At 35.1% G+C, this 24,779-nt stretch overlaps 1 protein-coding gene across 1 annotated transcript in view; it reads left to right on the top strand.

Moving 5' to 3' along the window:
* The window catches only part of TMTC2 (transmembrane O-mannosyltransferase targeting cadherins 2), a 402,871-nt gene that overhangs the window by 264,557 nt on the left and 113,535 nt on the right, over positions 1–24,779 (top strand). The window contains exon 8 of the mRNA XM_058741891.1: positions 10,104–10,225. Within this exon, the coding sequence (XP_058597874.1) occupies positions 10,104–10,225 (122 nt within the window). The remainder of the gene's footprint in view (positions 1–10,103; positions 10,226–24,779) is intronic.

Raw genomic sequence — 24,779 nt, 5'->3', positions numbered from 1 at the left:
CATTACATGTTATAGAAACATATTACATGATCCAGGAATACATATTAAATATATCCCCAAGAATATATGTATAAAACTGAAAATTCTTTCATTATGCTTTCTGACATCTTCCTGCAATATTCAAGTCTTATTTCTTCGAATACTATTATTTTCATTAATTCTTTACAGGTTAGTATAACATTTATTCTTTTTTCTTTTCTCTGGTGTCAAGTTTGGTTTTTAAAACCGAATTTAGTACTTCTTTGCATATTTCTAGTGTTCCCTAATTATTTCAGTTATATTAAGCCATTTTACTTACTTCATTGTAATTCTCTTGAGGACAGTATACGTTGGGGGAGAGAATCATCACCTCGTCCCACATACACGTGAACATACACACAGTCTCAATTTCTGTTTTTTTGGAAAATTCTGAGCATTTAAAAGGGCTGGCTCCAATATTTATTGATTAATTATTTTTAGTGATTTATTTCCTTGAAAACATAAAAGGAATTGATTAGCCTGAACAACTGCAGGATACTAGTTGCATGTAGAGAAATATTGACACAGGTTCCTGGCTTTTTTCCAAGTTAAATTTTGATGGCACATCAGATGTTTCCTGTATATAACCTTACACTAGAAATTAGGAGCCTTTTGAATTTGCTCTGAGGTTTAAACTCTTTCTTGATGATTAGTTTTTTACTTAATGAGATACATATTCAGGTTTTTTTCCCCTGCATTTCTTCCTTTTGTTTTAAAACTACCCTTTCAGGCTTACGGGTTTCTTCTTAAGTTTGATGCTATAGGACTTGGTGAAACATTAACATATTGAACATTTTCCTAACCCTCCTTAATTTAAGACTTGTATTTCATTTTACTTCTAAACCCTCCACACCAAGGAAACTTTTTAACAGCAAGAATTGTTAAAAAGTCTGTTGTGAGCTACAAAATAGCTTCTAATTTCTGTAATCATTTTACTTTTTTTTCTTTATCTTTTCCTGCTCTGTATAGTAGCTACTGAGCATTTCCAATCAGAACTAATGTATCTAGGTCAACTAGACTGTGTTATTTTACAAGGATCAGATTGGGCTGAGGAAAAGATTAGGATGGAAATATAAGAGATTCACAGCCTACAGATACAGCAAGTTTAGGAGATAAATAAATGTAAAAAGCCAGACCCCCTAAGGTTTCTATGTTAATGCCAACAGAGTGAATAAAAAGAGAGAATTAAAATCACAGCAAGTTAAATTAAACTCTTGATGTAATAGGCTCCTGATATCATGTGGTTGTGTCAGAACGTAGATTCTAGAAAAATAAATTACTTGAAAGTTTCAGTGACATACGTGGTAAAAATAGAACATCTAAATCTATGTTGATACGTACTATGATCAAATAGTTATCAGATATGTATCAAGACTCTTCGGAGCTAGAGGCTTCTGAACTTGGGTTAGAGGACAGAAAAATACAGGGTTTTGTGCCTGGCTCCACACATCTCACAGTCCATTTTGAGATCAGGAGTATTGTATTGGTGAGATAAGTACATAAAAAAGAGGAAAGGGGCTTGAGTACATGGAGAACTGAGTACTAATCTTGAATAGGGGAACTCAGTTTTCTAAAAATTTCCCTGTTAAATTGAATCATAAATTATATTTCAATAGCAACAAACATGTCAGAAAGAATTTTATAAAAAAATTGACAAAATGACTTTAAAATTTATCTGGAAAATAGAGCCAAGAAGGTTTAGAGAAAAATAATGGGTGAGACATGCCGTACTCAAATATTAAATATTAGAAAGGCCTACAGTAGTTAGAGCAGTGTTGTTTTGGTATAAGAACTGAAAAACAGATCAGTAGGACTGAATGGAAAGAGCCTATACATACATCAGAATTTGTAATGTCTTTATGCAGATAATAAATGTGAAATTAAATATTGGTGAGGAAAGGGAGTTCTTATAAAAGGTAAATCAGGAAAAATTGATTAAATGATGTTTGGAAAAAATAAAATTAGACATGTGTCTCACATCATATAGTAGATGTATTTCATATGGAATAAGTAGCTCATTTTAATGATGAAACTATATAATTAGAAGAGAATGTATGTCCCTATGATAAGGAATTTTTGTATGGATAAAAGACAGTGACAAAGCTACAAAGGAAAAGTCAACTTAATTTGCATATATAAAAGTTAAAGTAGTCTGACAAGAAAAAACAGTTTGACCATCTTTTGCATATTATAAAGGAAAGATAAATATCTTAATTGAAAAATGGCTTAAAACCATCAAGCAATGACCTGCAACTAAAAAATATTCACGGTTAAAAATTTGTGAAAAAATTTTGTAGGAATATATGAATTTTCATTAAGAATTAAAGTAGGAAAATTGAAATAATAGCATTTTTTTTCAAATGTACATTTAAAAAATGTATTCGAATCTGAGTTTGATGAGGGCTTAGAAAAGTTACTCTCCTTATATAGTACTTGTGGAAGTGAAATTGGTACAGTATTGCTAATTTGGTTCTCCGTATCCTCAACATTAAATTTGCTAATGCCTTTCAGTTCAGGAATTCCACTGCTATGTATGTAGTCTAATTAACAGATATATGAAAATAAATAAGATAATTACAAGACAAGATGATAATTGCTGAAGTAGGTGCAGTGCCTGCATAAAAAGTTGGGAAAGAAATTTGAATAAACAGAAAGCTGAATATTGATCTTAAATGAGAAAATTTAGTTTTAGAAAAAATAGTATTTTTGCTTAATATAGTAAAACACTAGAAGGAACTCAAATACTTAAAAGTAACAAGAAAATTTACTTATTATATAACTGATTTATTTTCAGTATATATTTATTTTTAACTTTTTTTTAATGTTTATTTATTTTTGAGACAGAGACAGAGTCAGAGCACAAGCAGGGGAGGGACAGAGAGAGAGGGAGACATAGAATCTGAAGCAGGCTCCAGGCTCTGAGCTGTCAGCATAGAGACCGATGAAGGGCTCGAACCCACGAGGTTTTGAGTCATGAGATCATGATCTGAGCCACCCAGGTGCCCCTGTTTTCATTATTTAAAATAAATTATGGAAAAACAGCAAAATTTTACCACTATCCATGAGTGATGGAATTTACTTGATCTAATAAAATTATGATCTTTAAGACTTTATAATAAGCAGAATACTGTTTATCATTAGATAATATATAAATGTTAAACATCTTAAAAAGGAATAATCAGATTTGATCTTGATGTAGTTAGTCTTAAATAGATCATCTAGAAAATCCATGAATATGGTAGTTCCTGTATAACTAGGATATTGTCACAGGTTTATGAAATGACTGTGTATAAAATACTAGACATTGGTGAATCCACAAATGATTATCTGTATCATTTTGGAAATTATGGAATTATTTATTTTTAGCCCCTCATTTTGTAGGTGATAAATCTAAGGCCCTGTCAAAAAACTTACTTGTCCACAACCATGCAACTATATAATGGCAAAGTAATAATTAGAAACACAGCTATCTAGCTACTGTTTTGGTATATATATAACTCGTCATAATTCAGTGCTACATCATAAATGTAAGTAAGTTCAACAGGTAAATGAAACAACCAAATTAATCAGTTAATTAATTAAAATGCATTTATTTTATTTTAAAATTATGTGGCAAAATTATTCCTCAAGGCAATAATTAAAGAACATAAAAAGGAAATCATCATAATAAATGTGAAAATTGGTAAAATGCCCCTTGAAAGAAAAGTGACCAACACATAACACTAAGTATCAAAAACACCCCCAAAAATCTAATGTCTTACATGGAGAATAATAATTTCCTAAAATGGAATGATCACCTCGGTGACCAGCCAAGTCCTCAAACTTGGAAAGCTTAGAAATTAGTGTGGAATTAAATGCCTGGTCTTCAGGCAAAGTATTCCAAAATTCGGAGTATTGTCAATGACATGATTTCACTGGATTGGCAGCAGGAAGCCTGCTAGAAAGACTGTGCGGCCGATAGGAGTGTTCCCATTCTTTAAAGCTGTGAGCCTTTTACAAAACTAGATTTTCTCCCCCGTGTGCTGGTGGAGCAGTTTTTGTTTTACAAACAACTCTAAAACTTTTCCTCGAATGATAGCTGGGTTTGCATAATTCTGTGTGCTCCACACTTCATTTGTATTCCTCTGTTGTGATTTTGCTCACAGCCACTGTCTGTATTATTATTTATCTGGTATTTTACTACCTTCTAAACCGTGGTATCTATGAAATGACACTTTGTTTTAATGTTTATCTATTTTGAGAGAGAGAAACAGGGCGAGCAGGGCAGGGGTAAAGAGAGAGAGGGAAACAGAGAATCCCACACAGACTCCGTGCTGTCAACACAGGAGACCAGTGTGGGGCTTGAACCCACAAACTGTGAGATCATTACCTGAGGTGATGGGGCGCCTGGGTGGCGCAGTCGGTTAAGCGTCCGACTTCAGCCAGGTCACGATCTCGCGGTCCGTGAGTTCGAGCCCCGCGTCAGGCTCTGGGCTGATGGCTCGGAGCCTGGAGCCTGTTTCCGATTCTGTGTCTCCCTCTCTCTCTGCCCCTCCCCCGTTCATGCTCTGTCTCTCTCTGTCCCAAAAATAAATAAAAAATGTAAAAAAAAAAAAAAAAAAAAAAAAAAAACTCCATTACCTGAGGTGAAATCAAGAGTCAGATGCTTAACCTACTGAGCCACCCAGGAGCCCATATGAAATTACATTTTTAAACACAGATTAAATAAAGGATAAGTATTAAAAAGTTTTGTGTCATGTGCATCTATCAAACTTTGGAAAATACTCATAAATATATTTGTCACTTGACTATAAGTTCCATGAAGGTAAAAATGAAGAATATCTCATTAACCTTTATGTTTACCGTCATCATATTATCCTGTTGCTTAACTTAAATTGGTATGAAAGTATTCGAGAATAAAAAAAGGAAACATTTGATAACTATTCAATTATTATAAAAGTTGGCTAAGGGGTGATCACTTTTGGTAAAGCTGGTCACAAAGTTGTTGGTTTTTTGTTTTGTTTTGTTTTAACTTTTAAAATAGGGAATTCAGAGATGGGAGAATTGGATGAAGGCAGTCAAAAGGTGCGGACTTTCAGTATGAGATACATAAATTCTGGGAATATGATGTACAACGTGATGACTACAGTTAATGCATCTGTATGGCATATTTGAAAGTTGCTAAGCAAGCAGATCCTAAAAGTTCTTATCACAGGGAAAAAAATAAAACATTGTTTTTCTTTATAAAATTTATGTATCTATGTCAGATGATGAATGTTAACTGAACTCGTTGTGGCCATCATTTCACAGTATATGTAATCAAGTCATTATGCTGTACACCTTAAACTTACACAGGGTTATATGTTAATTATATCTCAGTAAAATGGAAAGAACACGTAAGGAAGCTATGAATCTTCACATAGCTATATACTGTCGAGCAAGGGCAGGAGAAACAAAAGGTAACTCTAGCAAGTATGGGTAGTATGTCCCATTACGTACTCTATTCTTTATCTGCAAGCCAGAGCTGTCCAGTAACTTGAAACATGAGAATCAGTGAGATCTGGGCTATTACATCATCAATAATCCGGCATTCTTTCCTTTAAGGAGTTAGCCTTTGCCTGCGTTATTTAGACTCAGGGCTTTTTAGGGAGGAAGAGTGACACTATTTGTTCTACATCTGAAACTGGTTTATATCTGCTTGAAGCCAGCCTGGAGACATCCAAATCCCTTTTGTCTGTGAGTGAATCGGAAATAAATCTGGGTGATGAACCTGACCACTACATCATCACAGCAAATCTTCTCATTCTTATGAAAGTGGCTCTATTTTATTTATTCTTTTTTTTTTTTTTTTTTTTTTTTTTTGCAAGATGAGACGGAAACACAGTCATCATTGCTTCTTTCCTCCTGGGTGCTATAAACATTTTTTTCTATTATTGTAAGTTAAGAAGAATTACAGTACCAGAGAAGATGGCTTAACTTAACCCTCCCCTCTCCACCCTATTCCTGAACAAGTATTTCATTTCCTTCCTCATTGAATGTAAAATTTTCTTGTCTTGTAGCCATTTCCTTCATGGAATTTTTATGATTTTAATATTTTAATGAAGCTTAAAGGATTACATATATCTCATTCTCCCCCAAAACTGAATCCACTGTTGGCACTTTTTTTGCCGTTATTTTATCCCCTCTCTAACTACTTTTTTATAGTATTTGAACAGAATGGTATGGTGAAAGAGCCAGAGAGAACTCTAATCTGAATCCTGAATCTGGGATTTGCTCGGTTTTAAACACTGAACAAGATGCTTAATCTCAGTGAGCCACAGTCTCTTCATTTGTACAATGAGACTGATGTTAATTACAATGTAGGCATAATGTACAAGTATAAAGATAATATATTTAAGACATTAGGAAGTATTTGATAAATAATAAACTTTATATGGTAGGCATTTCGATGCAGTAGAGAAAAGCATGAGCTTTACAGCCATTCGAACTTTAGAATAGGATTATTAACTGTACTTGTGCAAGTCACTTTCCATTCCTGAGCCTTCCTCCTCATCCATAAAATGAGTATGCTAATTCCTAGTATGAATTAGGCATGAGAAATGTGAAGTTCCTACGTTGTCAGTGCCAGGGGTATATCCAGTACTTGCCTGTATATTGTTTGTTGCCTGCATCTTTACTGAGTCACTTTTTAAACACATTTAAATTCATCCATTATCATTTTCTTGCATTTTAGGTTTTACGTCTTGATTTTATTACCATTTTTATAGGCTGTTTTTGTGTTAAGATTAACCATAGTACTGAAGTGCATCTTGTATGATACATATTCCCCTCGTAAGGGCTGAATAACATATGCAGCAGAAGCATTTTTAAAGGTCAACTATAGATTATTATTGTTCTTCCTTATTCCCTTAATTCGGTAGATAAGCCCCAGGCAAAGTGAAATGATCTTGATGGCCAATGTATCAGAAAGCTAGAAAACAATTTTCCAGGAGTGAGAAAGAGTATAATTTTCACCTGAGCTGGAGAGTTGAAAAGTTTGTGATTATTCACTACCAGTAGGTCAAAGCGGTGTGCTTTGAGGTCAAGTTGTCCTGGGTTTGAAATGCGGCCTTACCACTTTCCTCATTTATGGTTTTGTGTGTTTTATTTGCTGCTCTGCTTCTCAGTGTTCTCATCTGTGAAATCTAGGTAAAGATATTCCTTAATAAAAAAATGAGATGCATATATAAAGCAACTAATACAGAGATGGAAAATCTTCTGTTTCATCTTGCAAACCTAACCTGAACAGTTAGTTGGTAGCAGTTGAAGGAGGGTAATCTGTGAAGGCTCATCGTGGGGGCTAAGGGAGAAAACATTCTACATGCCCAGCGATATGGAATAAGAGGAGTAAGTGTACATAAGTCAAACATGTGCCCTCTATGGCTTGCTACTCTAATTCATAATAAATATTCAATACAAATGGTTGCCAGTGTTATTATTGAGATACAGTGAAAGGTTGCATGAAGTTTTTCTGAGTGGTAATGAATAGTACCTAAGTAGGCTGGTCATTTACATTTTTCATATACTTGCCAAGATGCATTATTACATTATATTTCTTGTAGTCCTTTTATATTTCTCCCATCTCACAAGGTTTTCAAATTATTAAATTACTTGTGAGTTATTATTGAAGAAAATGGGCCAGCCACTAATTATTTAGCAAGTTAATATTTCATTGCAAAATAACTTTTAGTAATAGATTTATGACTTGAAAAAATAGAACACTTTGTGCAATGATTTGCAGACAACTTAAATGCAATACAGAGCTCCGTCTCAAAATTGCTATGGAATTGGGGTTCTCTCACATTCTTTTTATTTTGAACATAAAACCCACGGTTTACTATTCTACAAATTAGCTGAATTTTTTATTTTAGTTACTTTTTAATTTTTTTAATTTTATTTATTTCGAGAGAGACAGCACGAGTGGGGGAGGGGCAGAGAGAGAGGGAGAGAGACAGAATCTGGAGCAGGCTTGCACTGTCAGCCTGGAGCCTGACGCAGGGCTCAAACTCACGATACTGCAAGACCATGACCTGAGACTACACCAAGAGTTGGATGTTTAACCGACTGAGCCACCCAGATGCCCCAGTAGTTATTTTTTTTTTTTTATATAAATGAAAAGTAGAAGTTATATTAAAGGCAATGATGGTTCAGTTTCTGAAAGCTGACCTATGAGGCCTTGAAGACCCAAAGAAGTTCAGGTTGTTTCCAAACAGAATCTGTAATTCTTGCCCATCTTTTTCTTCCGACTCTGAAGTTAGTGTATGTTTTCTACTGTCTTTGGAATCCACTTTAGATATAGATATTTGGATATAATTTGTCATTAATTGCTTTAAACTTATCAATATTTAGATATCGTCACATTCTTTCTGTTACATAAATCATATCTAGTATCATTTTAGTATGAAGAAATGGTTCACTTGCCCTAGAAAAACTTACTGTTTGCTTTCCTGGGAAACATTTGTTAGCTCAACATGACAAAAAGAAAAATAAATCTGTCTGACAATGTTTCATGTTTATAGAGATATTATAACAATACAATATTATAGAAATGTGAAATTAAAAAATTATGCCTAATCCTCCTGCTAATAACGGTGAGCATTTTGTTTATTTAATTTCAGTCTTTGGTCTTTGCTTCAGTATTTCTTGCATTCCCCCTGAGCATTCTATTTAATCTAACTAAATTCTTCTTAAATGCAAACACATTTTAAGTTTTAGATTAAAAGAAAAAATTTTCCACTATCATTTTTATGACAGTATAGTTTAAGAACTATTCTGAGAACCAGAAACACATAGACGTGTGTGAGTGGTATATACATTTTTGTTCATATTACGTATTTGTCACTAGTATTTTTTTACTAACCAGCTGAGCAAAGGGAACTCAAAAGGTGAGGAGACTTAATTCAATTCTTCAAACATATTTGTATTGACAGCACTGGGCTAATATAAAGGGAATATGATTAAAGTAAAAGGAAGCTAGTTCTTCCTTTGAAGCAAAGAGGTATAGCCAGTGTGGAAGGAAAAGCCTCTGATTATGCCTTGAAATGGAAAAAGCTATCGTAGTTCTGATTAGTTAAGCTCCAATGGTCTGCCTGAAAAATAATTCCAGTTACCAGTCTATTACCTGGTCTTAGAAATTGAATAGCTTCTATATTTGCAGTGCTGATTAAAACTATAATACTTAAATATACAGATCAGCTTAAAATATAATATTCCCATCAGGTAAAAATTCTTCCATACTGTAAGCAAATAAAGGAGGGGGATGATAATAAGTAAGGAACTGATATACGTTTGGTTTTACTTCCAGTTTTGGGGGTTTTTGTTTTTTGTTTTCATTCTCTTGCTTGGCTGTTAGTGAAATGCTCTTTGGCAGGTAAAATTTGCTTAACTTGAAAGTAATAACTGATGGCTGAAACTCTTCATACCAGTTATGTACATGGTACTGGGTGTGCTAAATAATTATCATATATTCACGGAATTTTGCAAGTGATACTCATAAATTTTATTTATTAAAATATAAAATGCAAATAATTTGTGAAAAAAATCTAGCACCACTACTTAATCCAAAATGTTTTTGACTCCTTCTACTGATCTTATTTTCTCAACAATGTTGTAAATCTTGGAAGGACCTTAAACTTCTTTGTCCAAGTCCTCATAATTCTCTCTACTTAGTAGTTATTCTATAAATGCTTGAATTTCTAAAGGAATAAGTGAATGTGAATAAAACAGAACAATTGACTGTACATAAGAAAGAACAAACTTATCTTTAAGAAAAAGAAAAAGACAAAGGGTGTATGCTTATGGGTTTGAGGTTATTAGGTTAAAAAATCAAAGCTTTATTAGTTACTAAAGTTTTGAATTTAACCGTTTCACTTAATTTCTCCATATACAAGTTTTCATATATGTGAAATGGAAATTATGGTGACTTTGGGGGAATCCAATGAGATAATGGGTGAATGTACTTGCCACACAGCATCTGAAGTTTCATAGAGTATAAATATGATGATGTGCTACTATTGCATTGTTGGAAAGCTGTGTCCTTAGGTTGATCTTTATGATTTTCTTCCCAGGTGAAGCATACATGCGATTAAGCAAACTCCCTGAGGCAGAGCATTGGTATATGGAATCATTGAGATCCAAGACTGACCACATCCCTGCTCATCTGACCTATGGGAAACTGCTGGCTCTAACAGTAAGTAACATCTTCCTTCCTCACCCTTTAGAAGCTGGTTTTCTGCATGCAGACTGAGGTAGAGTTTAAGGTATTGGTTCTTAGCTGATTGACTCATACTGTTAGGAGGTAGTGATGGTAACACTGAGTTAGAACTCTGTATAGAACCTATAGACAAATGTATTTGCTTGGGTGTAGAGTTTGCCATAGCTAAAATGTGGTATGTCGTGATCTTTGATGTAACTTAATGGAAAAATATAGATGGTGAATCCCATATATGGATTACATAATGGATTTCTCATAATAACAATATTCGTATGAAGATTATGTTCTACAAACCACTGTTAGCCCCCCATTGGCTACACTGTAGAACTCAGTCTGATTCTTTCCAACTAGCTAGCATTATGTAATGCTTTGCATGTGTGTGAATTAGTGTCACCTGGAATTTCTACTAACTGGAAATCATTCCAGAAGAGAAGTGGAGCCATCATTTGGCCACCCACTATGTGACAAGCAGTCTCGGAGGCCACATTCTCATGAAAGTGGTGTTAGTTTCAAGCATAAGAAATTGCTGGTATTCTACTATTGTGATTTATAAAAATCATAATTTCATGTGTTTCAAAGTAATGTTGACGTCTTATTTTACACTGTAGAGGATTGTTCAAGATAAGTAAATGTTCTGAGCTTATCCAGTTAAGAATAAGCAGTCGGACCAACCTTTGATCCCTATCCCAACCTATTGTCTGTGTTGTTTTAGTTATATCACCTAATCTCTCTTCAATATTAATAAAAATAAATGACTCCTGGAAAAGCATAGGACAGATGGTCAGGAAAGTAATTTCTAGGTGAATTCATAGAAAGGTAGCTTATAATTATTTAAAAGTAATAATATTTTATTTTCTACAGAAGATGGTAGACTAAACACTTAAATGATACAGGCAGACTAAGTACCAGAAAATACCCCACTAAAATATATCTAGGTGTCCTTAATAAAGCAGATAACTCTCAATGCGTAGCTGAGTTCAAAAAGTAGTGAGACAATTTCCTAAGGGCGAGAAGTGAGGGAGTTGTGGCAACTGGAGGGAAAGGGCTTTTTGTTTGTTTTCATTCTTGCTGGAGTAAGAGACAAAGCTTTGGACCAGTGAATGGCCAGGGATTAGATACCTAAATGAAGCAGGAAAATTCATACCCTCTGTGAAAGGATAATCTGGAGTAAATTTGCATACTGCTATAAGAAGGCAGCATGAAGGTTTGCCTATCTCAGCATGGGATTTGGATGGAGAAGGAATGAATTTTTACTACTGCCCTCCTTTTATCTGGCTTTGAGTTTTGAATTTGCTTTACTTGCATGGTCATGAAATTCCTAGGCCAAGAAATTAAATTAAAACCAGGCCACTAGAAACTCTTGCTGAAGAAATTACTGAAGATGTCCTTCAAAAGAACACAATTAAATCTAGAAGGAGTTGCTGATTACGTTGCAAAAAGAATGTGAACAAAGAAATGTGATCATGTGGGTAAAAAAAGAATAGTAATCCTAAATATTATACTAAATATTTATAATACTGAATAAAATATTGAGAAGGAATAACCTCACAGGAACAATCAAAATGGGGAGATGAAATTTAAGATGATTTTTGGAAGTCAGAAAGTGGAAAGAGGTATTACAACTGATTTGTCAGAACAGAATCCACCAGGGGCGGCTGGGTGTCTCAGTGAGTTAGGCATCCAACTTCAACTCAGGTCACGATCTCACCGTTTGTGAGTTTGAACCCTATGTCGGGCTCTATGCTGACAGCTCAGAGCCTGGAGTCTGTTTCAGATTCTGTGTCTCCCTCTCTCTCTGCCCTTCCCCTGCTCACACTCTGTCTCTCTCAAAAATAAATAAACATAAAAAAAATTGGAAGGAAAGAAAAGAAGAAAGAGAGAGAGAGACAGAAAGAAAGAGAACAGAGTCCAACATCTGAAGAGGCTTTGGGATGGGGTAACAATGAAAAGAAATCTTACATACTCAAAAAGAAACCCAGAGAGACTCAAGACTTGGAGGGGGCTGGCATAGAAGAGAGTGTTAAGGAGCCTTTATTAAATGGGGTAATCAGTTGTAAACTGTGTCTAAAACCATCAGGTCTCTCCCCCAGTGCACAATGCCAGCATCCAGGTAGTCACTTCCAAGGCAGGGAAAAGAAGGTTTATAGTGGAGCAGCTGAGTAAGACAGGTTCATGAAGCAGGAATAGCTTGCACAGTCGAAGGTGAAATGCAGAGAGGACTGAAAAGATTGACTCAGTATCTTCCATTGAAGTACGCAGATTGTTAGTACCCCTCCCCAACCACATGCAGAATACCAGCAACACAGAGTTATACTTGTCCAGCACCACAACGCATACACGTGTGCACATGCACACACACACACACACACACACACACACACACACACACCTGTCCCACCCCTGAGAAATTGTAGAATTCTTACCTGGAGAAAGTGGCACACTGTAGGGAACAGAAATCCACATACCTACATTTGGAGGTCACCCATAAATGACTAGCTCCCAAACCAGATACACAAAAGTGAATCTTCTCGGTCTATGCAGCACACTGATGCCTAAGGAACTCCATTCAGCTTTTATTAAGTAACTTTTGAATAACAGTGGGCAACCAAAAACCATCACTCATATTTAGGAAACCTTGAATGTAAGCGATTGGAACTGAAGCAAATTATTAGGAGAAGGAAGATGGAGGAAACAGAAGAAAATTTTTTTTTTTAAAATCCTTAGAAAGAGATAGTAACATAGCATTTTATAAAAGCAAGATGCTATAAAAACATAAATAATGAAGAAAAAAATAAAACAACAAGAACTTTTAGAAATTAAAGATATGAGGACAAACAACTTTCATTTAAAGGATAGGAGACTACAGGCACCTGGCTGGCTCAGTCAGTAGAACATGGGAATTGATTTCGGGGTCATAAGTTCGAACCCCACATGGGCGTAGAGATTGCAAAAAGAAGGAAGGAAGGAAGGAAGGAAGGAAGGAAGGAAGGAAGGAAGGAAGGAAGGAAGGAAGGAAGGAAGGGAGGGAGGGAAGGAGGGAGAAGAAAAGGAAGCAAAGAAGGAAGGAAGGAATGGAGAATAAAGATAAGGAAATCTTTTCATATACAAACAAAGATGAAGAAATAAAAAAACGTGGAAGAAGAAATTATGAAAGAAATAGTAAGGCCCAATGGAGAAAGGACAGAGAAAGGAAAAGGAGAACATACCTCAGAGTTGGAGAGTATAATTTGCTATTTCTGATGTTTACAGGATCATAACATGTCGAGTTTAATCATTTGGTAATTTTTTTTTAACCTTGTAAAAACCTTTTTGTTTCCTATTCTTAAGGGTGGTAATTCACACAGTTCCTCATGAGAACAGATCATGTATACCTCTTGCCACAACTACTGTCTTTGAGATGTTCTTATGGAATTCAGATGGAAACATCTTTAATTAAATTGATAAAGGATTACCTTCAAAAAATACCTAAAAAGTTTAAGATGCCCGATTTTTTAAAAAAGTCATTTAGTAAAGAGAAAAAAGATGAAAGCTCAAATGTACTTAATTCTGAATATACCTAGACCGTAACACTGCTTTGGATATAGAAACCATGTGTTCTTTTTTTCTTCTTCTTTTCAAGCATGAGTATATTTTAAGTTTCCTGTACCAAAAATATGATTTTACAGGCTGCTTTATTTTTTAGAAGGCATTTTTTTATAAAAACAAGATTTAGAAGTTTTAATTTACTGAAACATATGGAAGGGAAGGAAAGACTCGTGTATTACAATCCAAATTTTAATTCCCCCCCACCAACAAAATTTTTATAGTTTCCGACTAGCTGATTAGATGAAATACAAGCCTTATTATGGAAAGGCTTAAAATCACAGTGCCAAAAATCCCACAACCATCTTTAACAGCTTCTTTTTGAATTATGAGATTTGGCAAATTTCTTATCCCAATGGATGGTCTTTGTCTAATTTAGGGTTTTTTAGCCTGGTTATATGCCATTGACTTAACATGGAGTTGGCAAAGTGGAAAATGCCACACATTTTGACTTCTGAATGCTTTAAATATAAGATATTATAAAATGGAATTGGCTATTAGTCTCAAGAGAAGAGAAAAAAATAAGGTGGGTGGTGTTTTTACTGTTTGGTCAAAACTGACCACAAGCAAAATATGTAAAAATGACATATAGCTAAATCAGACTTAGACCATACAGTGAGATTTTATATAAGATTTATATTTTTATAAGAGAAATCAGAAAAAAAATTATTTACAGTGGTTTTATTACCACTAGTATGTTTTCTTCATACAAACGTTTAAGGATTTGTAGTATTTGTGGTATTTAGGAAAGTTCAAAGTGATCTTGAGTTTCCCAGAATGCTTTGACAAATTCCATAGATCAAATCCTTTTTTGTTCCCCTGAAAAATGTCCTTTGTCTCTGCCTCTCCACTTAAATATTACTTCTTATATGAAGTCTTTCCTGAGTCTTTCAAGCAGTTAATTTTTTTCTTTCTTCGTATTTTCATAGCACTGGTTTCAGTATCTCTTATAGTAACATCTCCCAGATTGAAGAGCAGACATAAATCTTGATCTTTTGACCTTACACATGGAGGAGGAACTAAGTTTTCACTTACCTTTTTGATCTCTTCAGTAGGTGGCATTTCATATCTTGGTAACTATCCCTGTACATTTCAGTTTTTAAGTTATTTAAGGGCTGGGTGCATGACTTTTTTTTTTTTTTAATATTTTTATTTAGATATTAGAGAGAGAGATACACAAAGTGAGTGGGAGAGGAGCAGAGAGAGAGAGGGAGATACAGAATGCTAAGCAAGCTCCAGGCTCTGAGCTGTCAGCACAGAACCCGACGCGGGGCTCAAACTCATGAGCCGTGAGATCATGACCTGAGACAAAGTCGGATGCTCAATCCACTGGGTCACCCAGGCACCCCTGGGTGCATGACTTTTTAATATTTCTGCTTTCGTGCTCTGATCCTTGTTTCCTCATTAATCCCTTCATTTAGTCAGCAAACGTATCGAAACTTACTACTCCATGCTAGGCATCACTATGACTCCAATGATATGTACTGAATAAATGAATGAGCAATAGCATGATTATACGGTGGACACAATGTAATCTTTCAAGAGCCCAGAAGGGGAGGTGGGCGCAAGAGGGGTGTATATCTCTTGAGTGCCTGTGATTGGCGTGTTATTTTGTGAAGCTTTATAATGATTATTATCTTCTTTTTATAAATGAGATAACCGAGCTTCAAAGAATTAAGCAACATCTTCAAGAAAAACTTAGCTACTAAATAGTAGAATTGGGTACAACCTTAAGGTTTTCTGAATTAAACATCATTAATTTTCACTTTGTATTAAATAATTTTAAAAATGGAAGTTTTGTTTAATTTAGCTTGTTATACCTGATTGGATATTCTAAAAGTCAGTCAGTACTTTATCTCTCCCACTTTTTATAACTTATTCTTAGACATCACCTTAAATATATTTTTATTACTAGGCATCATAAGTCATGAACTTAAGACTTCTGTTTTTGGCTATTGGCACTTTTAGGTCCTACGTGAAAACCAGAATACAAATTTTCCAGCATACCCTATGGAATAGTTCTGCCTTAGGGTCACTGGTACCCTCTGTGTTTAAATATAGTTGGGCCCGGGTGACATTCTCTTTAAAATATATGGAACTTTCATACCAAAGTCATGTCCAATTAAAATACTAAACACGAGCTCTCTTTAAAATTTTGATTTATTCCTTGTTTGAACTTTGTTACCTAGGGCTAATGCCATGAATTTAAAATTGGGCATGCATTAAGAGAGGAAAGGAAGGAATAACATTTCCATTATTTGGGTATTTCAGATGATTTTATAGTTGTTTCTAAAGCTGTGTGTTCTCTATTTGTGTGCACATCCTCACTTTAATGTTTCTTTGGTCTTCCTCTCTTTTTGTCCTGTTCAATTTATTTAAGGCAAATATTTTGCGGTTTTTGTGAGCCAGTAAAATTAATATTGACTTAAATTGTAGTAAAAGTTCCTTGGCTGTTAGCTTATTTTCCAGGTTTGGGTAAGTAAGAGAGAAGGAAGGATATGGGAGACTGACAGTAATTCTTGATACAGAAAACCTTTATTTTGGCTACTGCGTGGAAGCCCTGAGCCAGACTTCTGTGTCTAGCCAGAGTTAATTGGGCTACATAAAACTCCAGTTGTGAAAGTACTTGAGGTTCCATTGTAAAGTTCCAACCCCAGGCTAAGGTGGTGTCGATGTAGTCTGTGTGGAAGTACAGTGCTGTATGTTTCCCTGGGTCTTTTGTAATAATTATTGCTGTTTAGACCCAAGATTATTTTTTTTCATTTGGTCCTCTTTGCAAAGTTCTTCCCATTTTGTATATTAACTAGCATTCGGGTGCTTCATTACGGTCACTGCACGGCCATGTTTAGACCGGAGGGAGAGGGGGACAAAAATTCCCTGTAACTCTAACCGAATGATTATTATGGGTATGTTCAAGTTGCAAAATTTATCCTATGAAAAGAGAAGGCATGATATCACATGTACCATGCATCCGAGATATTGAATGAAATGTAGAAGAAAGTTTAATTCAGTACAGGGTTCGGCTAAGTATTTTATATGAAGTTACTTCACTGAAACGTGCTTTAGAATTCTGGAAATAATATAGGTATTGTATTATTTTTACTCTGAAGCATAATGAATCTGGTTGTTTTTTTAGAAACCACCCACTCACTTCAAGATACACATTTTGTTATCTACAATCAATCTTATAATTACTTATTGTGACTGACACAGGAATCCAGGGCATCTCCAAACATTCTAGGCTTTTATTTTGCTCTTGTATGTCAGTTAGTAGAAGTCATTGTTAGATTTTCATTGGCCACATTGTCTTAGGAATCTTAAAAATTAAAATGATCAAGTCCTCAGGCATTATAGGTCACATGAAATAAGTCCAGCTGCTTTATATTTACATATACATGCTGCTATGTTTGAAAAAAAAAAAACAGCTTTTTATGTAGGGGTAAGTAAGGTTATATTGCTTTTAAACCAACTTACATTTCGTTGTGATTTTGTTGATTTGGTTTCTGTGTTTGGTCTATAGTTATCATCTAGTGCAATTTCAATAACCCAGCAGGCATAGACCTCATAATCCCCCGGTACTCTGGTATGCCACATTATTGGAGTGATGGAGATGTGGAAGTGGTATTTCCCTTAAATATAGCTTGGCTTTCTTGCAGGAGTCTAAAAAAATCCTTTATAAAAACCTGCATTTAACACTCATTTTCTGAGGCTGAACTTCATTTCATGCTCTATAGTAAACATTGGGGATACAGCGGCCAGCAGGGCACTTCGTTCACCTCAGGAAGGTCTCAGTGAGAATTCTTTCAATGAATTCTCAAGAAATTCATAATAATGCCACTGACAGGTACTTTAGCTATGGGCTACCATGCTTATGGCTTTTGTCATGGCTTTTGTTTCAGAAGGGACAGTGAGGTAGGTACCTTAATCTTACTCGCTTACTCCTTCATTTTTATTATAGGAATGGGATTCCACACAACTTGGTAGGTAGTATTCTTCCATTTTACAGTTCTTTAATTTTTTAAATGAGCCCCATTGATGTATTATACTACACATATTCTACTTAATGACTATCAACTGGTTATTCTTTGACGCTCCCTTCCCTTATGTAATAAGGCATGAAAACATTTTAATGTGAGTTAAACCCTTTCTGTTTTATGTTTTACATTTTCATCACTTGATTTCTTTTTCTAATAGAAAATTTGAGTATCTTTCCTTGTTAAAAAACATATCTTGGTGTAAGCCTATATTTACCTTTAGGAAAGGTGGTCCACACAACATATATTTTTCAAAAGCAAGTGTCTTTTCTCCTAAGTAGTTGAATCAATACTTTTATAAAAGGAGATTGCCTTTTTCTTTTCTCTATGGCATCTGGATATGGACGTATATATTCACACACATACACACATATAAAGGAGGCCACATCTGTTCTCAAATGTGAAAGTTTTCATTTTTGCAGCCTCCTAAATAGGTTCAAGCCAGCCTCACTAGGAACATGTTCACAAATCTGTATCGTTTTTGTCATTTTCCCTTATATTTGCCCATATTACACTCAAGGAATGTGTCCTGCAATTATTGATATTTATTGATACTCGTTATCATGCAATGAACTAGACATTTTGTATATGCTATTCCAATACTTCCTCATGCAATCCCATATCTGGATACCCACTATGTAGAATGAGGAAGCTGACATTCACAGAGGCTAAATCAAGATCAGTGTCCAAACTCTATTGGATTATACCACCCCTAGGTTTTTCTGAAGGCTGTTCTATTTAAATTGCTCTTGAGCCTTTGTTTGTTATGATAAAACTTGCATATTACAGTGCCTCAAGTGCATAAATGTCTAACTTCCAAATGCACAAAAAATTATTCTTAAAACAAACCTCCACTCAGTTTTTAGGTTTTCTTGTAATGCAGCTCTGAAGTGAAAAGGTAATCTCTCTGTATATTGTTAAATTAAAAAAAAAAAGAGTTTTAACAGGGGTAATTGTGAAATGGATTTAGGTATCTATGTAAAGTAAAAGGGAAACAGTGGTAGTGAAGTTTAAAATTTTAATTTGAATAGGGTATATATGATGTATGGCATGCCATACATGGTATATAGTTTCATGTTTTAGGTTGTGAACAAGGAAACACTGCATGGCCAACTAAAAGGGAGGACAGTGTGAGTATAGTAGACTGCTGACCTTTACCTGGTAGAACATTGAGTTGGAGCCAGAACACCTGAGATTTACCTACCTAGGAATTTATTTCTTCTCTTAGTGGAAAGCATAATTCTTTCCAAAGGCTTAACATTGCAGCACTCTCATTTCTGAGGTATAATTGAGGCTCTTGGTCAAAAGGGACAAGATAAGGTACATTCTTGAGGGCTCACTGTAATTCATGTTCATTGTAATAATGATACTATAGGTGGAAGACCTCAACATGCAGGATTCATGCATAAATAGGACCCTTTGGTAAGTTGGATATTAACCATGTGGCAGTGGATTTAAGATGGGCACGGACCGTGCATTATATGTATTATGATGTCAGGTAATGGAGAAATAGGTAGTGTAGTTGTCAGATATAATGGTCTGCCCGGAAAATTTATCCCTGGGAAATAGAACCTGAAGACATTATATAGTACATAGTTTGTTCTAGTTTATGTCTTGAGATGAAACAGCAATAGTTAGTGGGAAAGTTCCAGAAATCAGGATGGAGGTGCCACCAAGGTCAGCATTTTGGAAGTAAAAGTTTATTCATACTGGGGCTAGGACTACTCTAAAAATAGCCCTTTGTCTAAATTAATTTAAATCCATAATAAGTTGAACTACAGTTGGTAATGTTATAATGTGATGAGGATGTGTATGGCCTCTCCAGAATACAGGTAGAACAAAGTAACTTTGTTTTTATGCTCACTAAATTTCAGCTATTATTTTGAAAGAGGAAATCACTTTATTAATTTGCAACTAGATATAAATTACTTTTAATTGTTTTTATTTCTGAAATAGAAATAGCAATTGATCATGGCAGTTTTTAAGGTCTTTTCCTGTAATACCTGTACTAAAAGCTTATACTTATATCCTCTAAAGAGTAGTCCATCAGAGGCAATAGTTACGATTTTGCTTGAGTTTTTTCTTTGCCTGGAATATTCTCATCCTCTTATTTAGCAGTTTGAATCATAACAAGTATTTTAAAAGATTTTTATCTTATGAATTTGCTGTTGTTACAAACTGTTCAGAGCATATAGGAAAAGAGAATGTTTTAACAAATACCTATGTATTTTCAAGTCAAAGAAACCAAAAGCTAAAATTTTGTAGCTTTTACGTAGATTTTTAAGAAATTAATTTTTAAGTAAACACTTTTAGAATAGTTTTAGATTGCAGAATTATTGTGAGGTTAGTACAGAGAGTTCCAGTATGCGCTTGAACCAACTTTCTCTGTTGACGTTGTGTATTAGTATGACACATTTATCACGATTAATGAGCCAGTATTCATATGTGATTATTAAATAAAGTTTATATTTTTTTCAGGTATGTTCACTTTTTCTTTGCTGTTCTTTTGCTATTCCAAGATCCCACATTTCATTTCATTGCCTTGTCTCCTTAGCTCCATCCGACCAAGTTTCTCAGTCTTAACTTGTTTTTGAGGAGTAATGGTCATACATTTTGTAGAATGTTCCTCAGTGGGTCTTTGGCAGATGTTTTGTTATTAGACTGGAGTTACCGGTTTTGAGGAGGAAGACCACAGAGATAAAGTGTCCTTCTCATCATATCGAGTCAAGGTTATTTATGTATTATCAGAAAGACTTATCACTGTTTATATTAACTTTGATAACCTGGCTTGAGGTATTTTTATCATATCGCTCCAGTGTCAAGATATTTCCCCCTTCTCTTTCAATATTGTAGTCTTTGAAAGGAAGTCACTGTGTGTGATCTGTATTTAAGGAGAGGGGAGCTATGCTCCCTGTCCTTGAGGACAGAATCTCTGCATAAATTATTTGGAATTCTTCCGCATGGGAGATTTGTCTCCTCTCCCCAATTATCCATTCAAAATTTTATGTATATTAGAGTGGACTCAGAAATATTTAGTTTATGCATTGGATTATAACACAATACTACTTTATTTTGTTGCTCAGATTAGTTCTGTTGCCCAGCTTTGACCAATGGGAGCTCTTTCATAGGCTGATATATATTCCCTTGACATACCTCCATCATTGTGTGGGTATGGGTGTGTGTGTGTCTTTACCTTTGGGAACTTTCTTATTTTCTGTCACTAAAACATGCTCCGGGTTCATCTTCTATATTTACTGTTGAAGTCTGAGAGTCAGACATTTTTCCAAGGAGCCCTTGGAAGGAGCGTCCTCTTTATTGGAGAATGGTTTAGAAACCATGAACTAGATTCTTAGGTGTACTTATTGCTTGCTACTGGGGTGCTGTTACATGTGGGCTCTCTCAGGGGTGGAACAAAGGTTTCTCTTTGTTGGAATAGGAAGTTACAAATAAAGAAGAGGAGGAGACTAGAGTTATGATTAGAGGTGAAGGCATAAGTATGGACTTGCATTTATTTTAATACAGATACAGTTATATATAGAATATGTATTATAGATATGTGTAACTTCACATTCCAATAAAGAGAAATCTGGCTTCCACCATGCACCATACATTTTCTTAATTGTTCATACTCTGCTATTCATGTATAGTTGTTTTAGGATTGTCCACCTGTACTGCCATGGGAAAAAGCTTTAACACCTAGAGGACTGTTCTTATGCATAATTTCTTTCGCCTTCTGTTTTATACACTTAAATAATTTCCAAACTTAACATAGATTAGCACTTTGGTTCCTCACCCTATTCAATGAGCTTATTTCATGTATTTTTCATATATTATGATTCTTCTGTCACATTCTGTATTCCATCCTGGTATCCCCTGACCTCCTAATTAGGCCCCTCTTTACGTGTAATAATTTTCCTTGTTCTGAGGTCTTCTTTGTCTGAAAGTAATATTCGAGCTTTATTTGATTAGTGTTAGTATGTTCTTTCTTTATTTGTCCCTTTGCTTTACTTATCAGTCTTTATATTTAAAGTGGGTTTTTTATAGACAATGTATAGTTGGGCTCTTTTTATTATTATTATTATTATTATTATTATTATTATTATTTACTTTCAGTCTCTATTTTTTAATTGGTATATCTAGACCATTCACACTTTGAGTGATTATTGATATATTTGAATTAATGTTAGCCATGTTTGTTACAGTTTTTTATTTGTTGTCAGAGGCTTCTTTTTCTTCCTTCTCTACTTTTTTTCCACCGTGTGTTTTTTGTTTGTTTTTGTGGTTTAAAAATTCCCATAACAGGGACTCCTGAGTGGCTCAGTTGGTTGAGTGTCCAACTTTGGCTCAGGTTATGATCTTATGGTTCGTGAGTTTGAGCCTTGCATCAGGCTTCCTGCTGTCCGCACAGAGCCTGCTTCAGATCCTCTGTCCCCCTCTCTCTGCCCCTCCTCTGCTCATGCTCCCCCTCACACTAAATGAATAAATAAACAAACAAACAAGAGAAAGAATCTTAAAAAAAAACACATAACATAAAATTACCATCATAAACATTAAACGTTAAAAAAAAATTAAAAAAGAAACACAAACATAATTGTCCCCAACGGTCAACCATTTTGTAGCATGACAGGATTTCCTTCCTCTTTAAGGCTGGATACTGTTGCATTGTGTGTATATACCACGTTTTCTGTGGTTTCTATTCATCTTCCAGTAGTCACTCAGGTTACTTCCGCCACGTAGCTGCTGCGAGTAATGCTGCAATGAACATGGGTGTGGACATAGTATTTGAAGATCCTCTTTCTGGGGCACCTGATTGACTCTATTGGTTGAGTGTCCAGCTTCAGTTCAGGTCATGATCTCCTGGTTCCTGAGTTCAAGCCTCACATTGGGCTCACTGCTATCAGCACAGAGCCTGCTTTGGATCCTCTGTCCCCCTCTTTCTGCCCCTCTACTGCTTGCTCTCTTTCTCTCAAAAATAAACAAACATTAAAAAAAAGATCCTATTTTCAATGTTTTTGGATATAAAGCCACAAGTGAGATTGCTGGATCATGTGATAATTCTATTTTTGAGGAACCTCTGTAACTGTTTTCCATAGCAGCTGTACCATTTTGCATTCCCACTAAGAGTATACAAGGCTTCCAGCTTCTCTACATTCTCATTAACACTTGTTATTTTCTGTTTTGTTTTGTTTTGCTTTTTTTCTATAGTGGCCAAACTAATAGGTGTGAAGTAACATCTTACTGAGGTTATGATTGGCATTTCTGTAATGATTAGTGATGTTGGGCGTCTTTTTATATGCTTGTTGGATATTTGTTTTCCTTCCTTAGAGCAAAGTCTATCCAAGACCATTGCCCATTTTTAATCAGATTGTTTTTGGCTGTTGGTGTTGATGACTTAGAGGAGTTATTTATATATTCTTGATATTATCCCCTTATCAGATATATGGTTTGCACATATTTTCTCCCATTTCATAAGATGCCTTTTCATTTTGTTAATTTTTTCTTTAGCCACACAGAAGTTGTTTAAATTTGATATGGTCCCGTTTGTCTATTTTTACTTTTGTTGCCTGTTCTTTTGGTGTCATATCCAAGAAATTATTGCCAAATCCACTGTCATAAAGCTTTTCTCTTAAGTTTTATTCTACAAATTTTATAGTTTCAAGTCTTATGTTTAGGTTTTTAATCCATTTTGAGTTAATTTTTGTATATGGTGGAAGGTACGAATCTAAATTCTTTGTTTTGCACATGGATATCCAGTTCCCCCCACCCCCACCATTTGTTGAAGAGAATATCCTTTCTTCAATTGCATAGCTTTGGCCATATACATCAGGTTTATTTCTGGGCTCTCACTTTTGTTCCACTGTCTATAGGCCTATCTTTATGCCCATGCCCACAGTTTTTATTATTGTAGCTTTTTAATATATTTTAAAATCAGGAAGTCTGAGGTCTGTAGCTTTGTTTGTCTATGTCAAGATTGTGTTGCCTATTTGGGGATCTTTGAGATTTCAAATAAATTTTAGGAAGTTTTTTTTTTTTTTTTCTCCCTGCCCCCCCCCCCCAAAAAAATGCCATTTGGGTTTTTTTGTTTTGTTTTGTTTTGTTTTAATTTTTTTTTCAACGTTTTTTATTTATTTTTGGGACAGAGAGAGACAGAGCATGAACAGGGGAGGGGCAGAGAGAGAGGGAGACACAGAATCAGAAACAGGATCCAGGCTCCGAGCCATCAGCCCAGAGCCTGACGCGGGGCTCGAACTCACGGACCGCGAGATCGTGACCTGGCTGAAGTCGGATGCTTAACCGACTGCACCACCCAGGCGCCCCGCCATTTGGGTTTTGATTGGGGTTGCATTGAATCTGAAGATTGTGTTGGGTAGTATGGACATTTTAATAAGATCAACAGTATTAAGTGTTCTAAGCCATGGACACAAAATGGCTTTCCTTTATTTCTGTTTTCTTTAATTAATTTCACCAATATTTTGTAGTGTTTAGTGTCCAAGGCTTTTCCTTCCTAGGTGAAGTTTATTCCTAAGTGTTCTTTTAGATGCTGTTGTAAATGGGATTGTGTTCTTAGTTTTATTTTGGGGTTATTTATCATTAGCATATAAAAAGACACCTGGGACACCAGGGTCGCTCAGTCAGAGATCCAGCCTTACCTTGGGCTCTGTGCCGAGCATGGAGCCTGCTTAAGATTCTCCTGCTCCCTCTCCCTCTGACCTTCCCCTGCTTGTGCTCACACATGCTCTCTCTCTCTCTCAAAATAAAATGAAAAAGCAATAAAAAAAATTAAAAAAATGAAAGACACCTGAATTTTGCATGTTAATTTTGTATCCTGCAACTTACCTGAATGTGTTAGTTCTCACAGTTTTTGTTGGAGTCTAGTGTTTCCTGCATATAAAATCATGTAATTTGCTAACACA

The sequence above is a fragment of the Neofelis nebulosa genome, chromosome 8 (assembly GCF_028018385.1).
Source record: "Neofelis nebulosa isolate mNeoNeb1 chromosome 8, mNeoNeb1.pri, whole genome shotgun sequence".
In the NCBI taxonomy this organism is placed as follows: domain Eukaryota; kingdom Metazoa; phylum Chordata; class Mammalia; order Carnivora; family Felidae; genus Neofelis; species Neofelis nebulosa.
The sequence above is the reverse complement of the archived record's forward strand: the minus strand, read 5'-3'. Positions and strand labels throughout refer to the sequence as shown.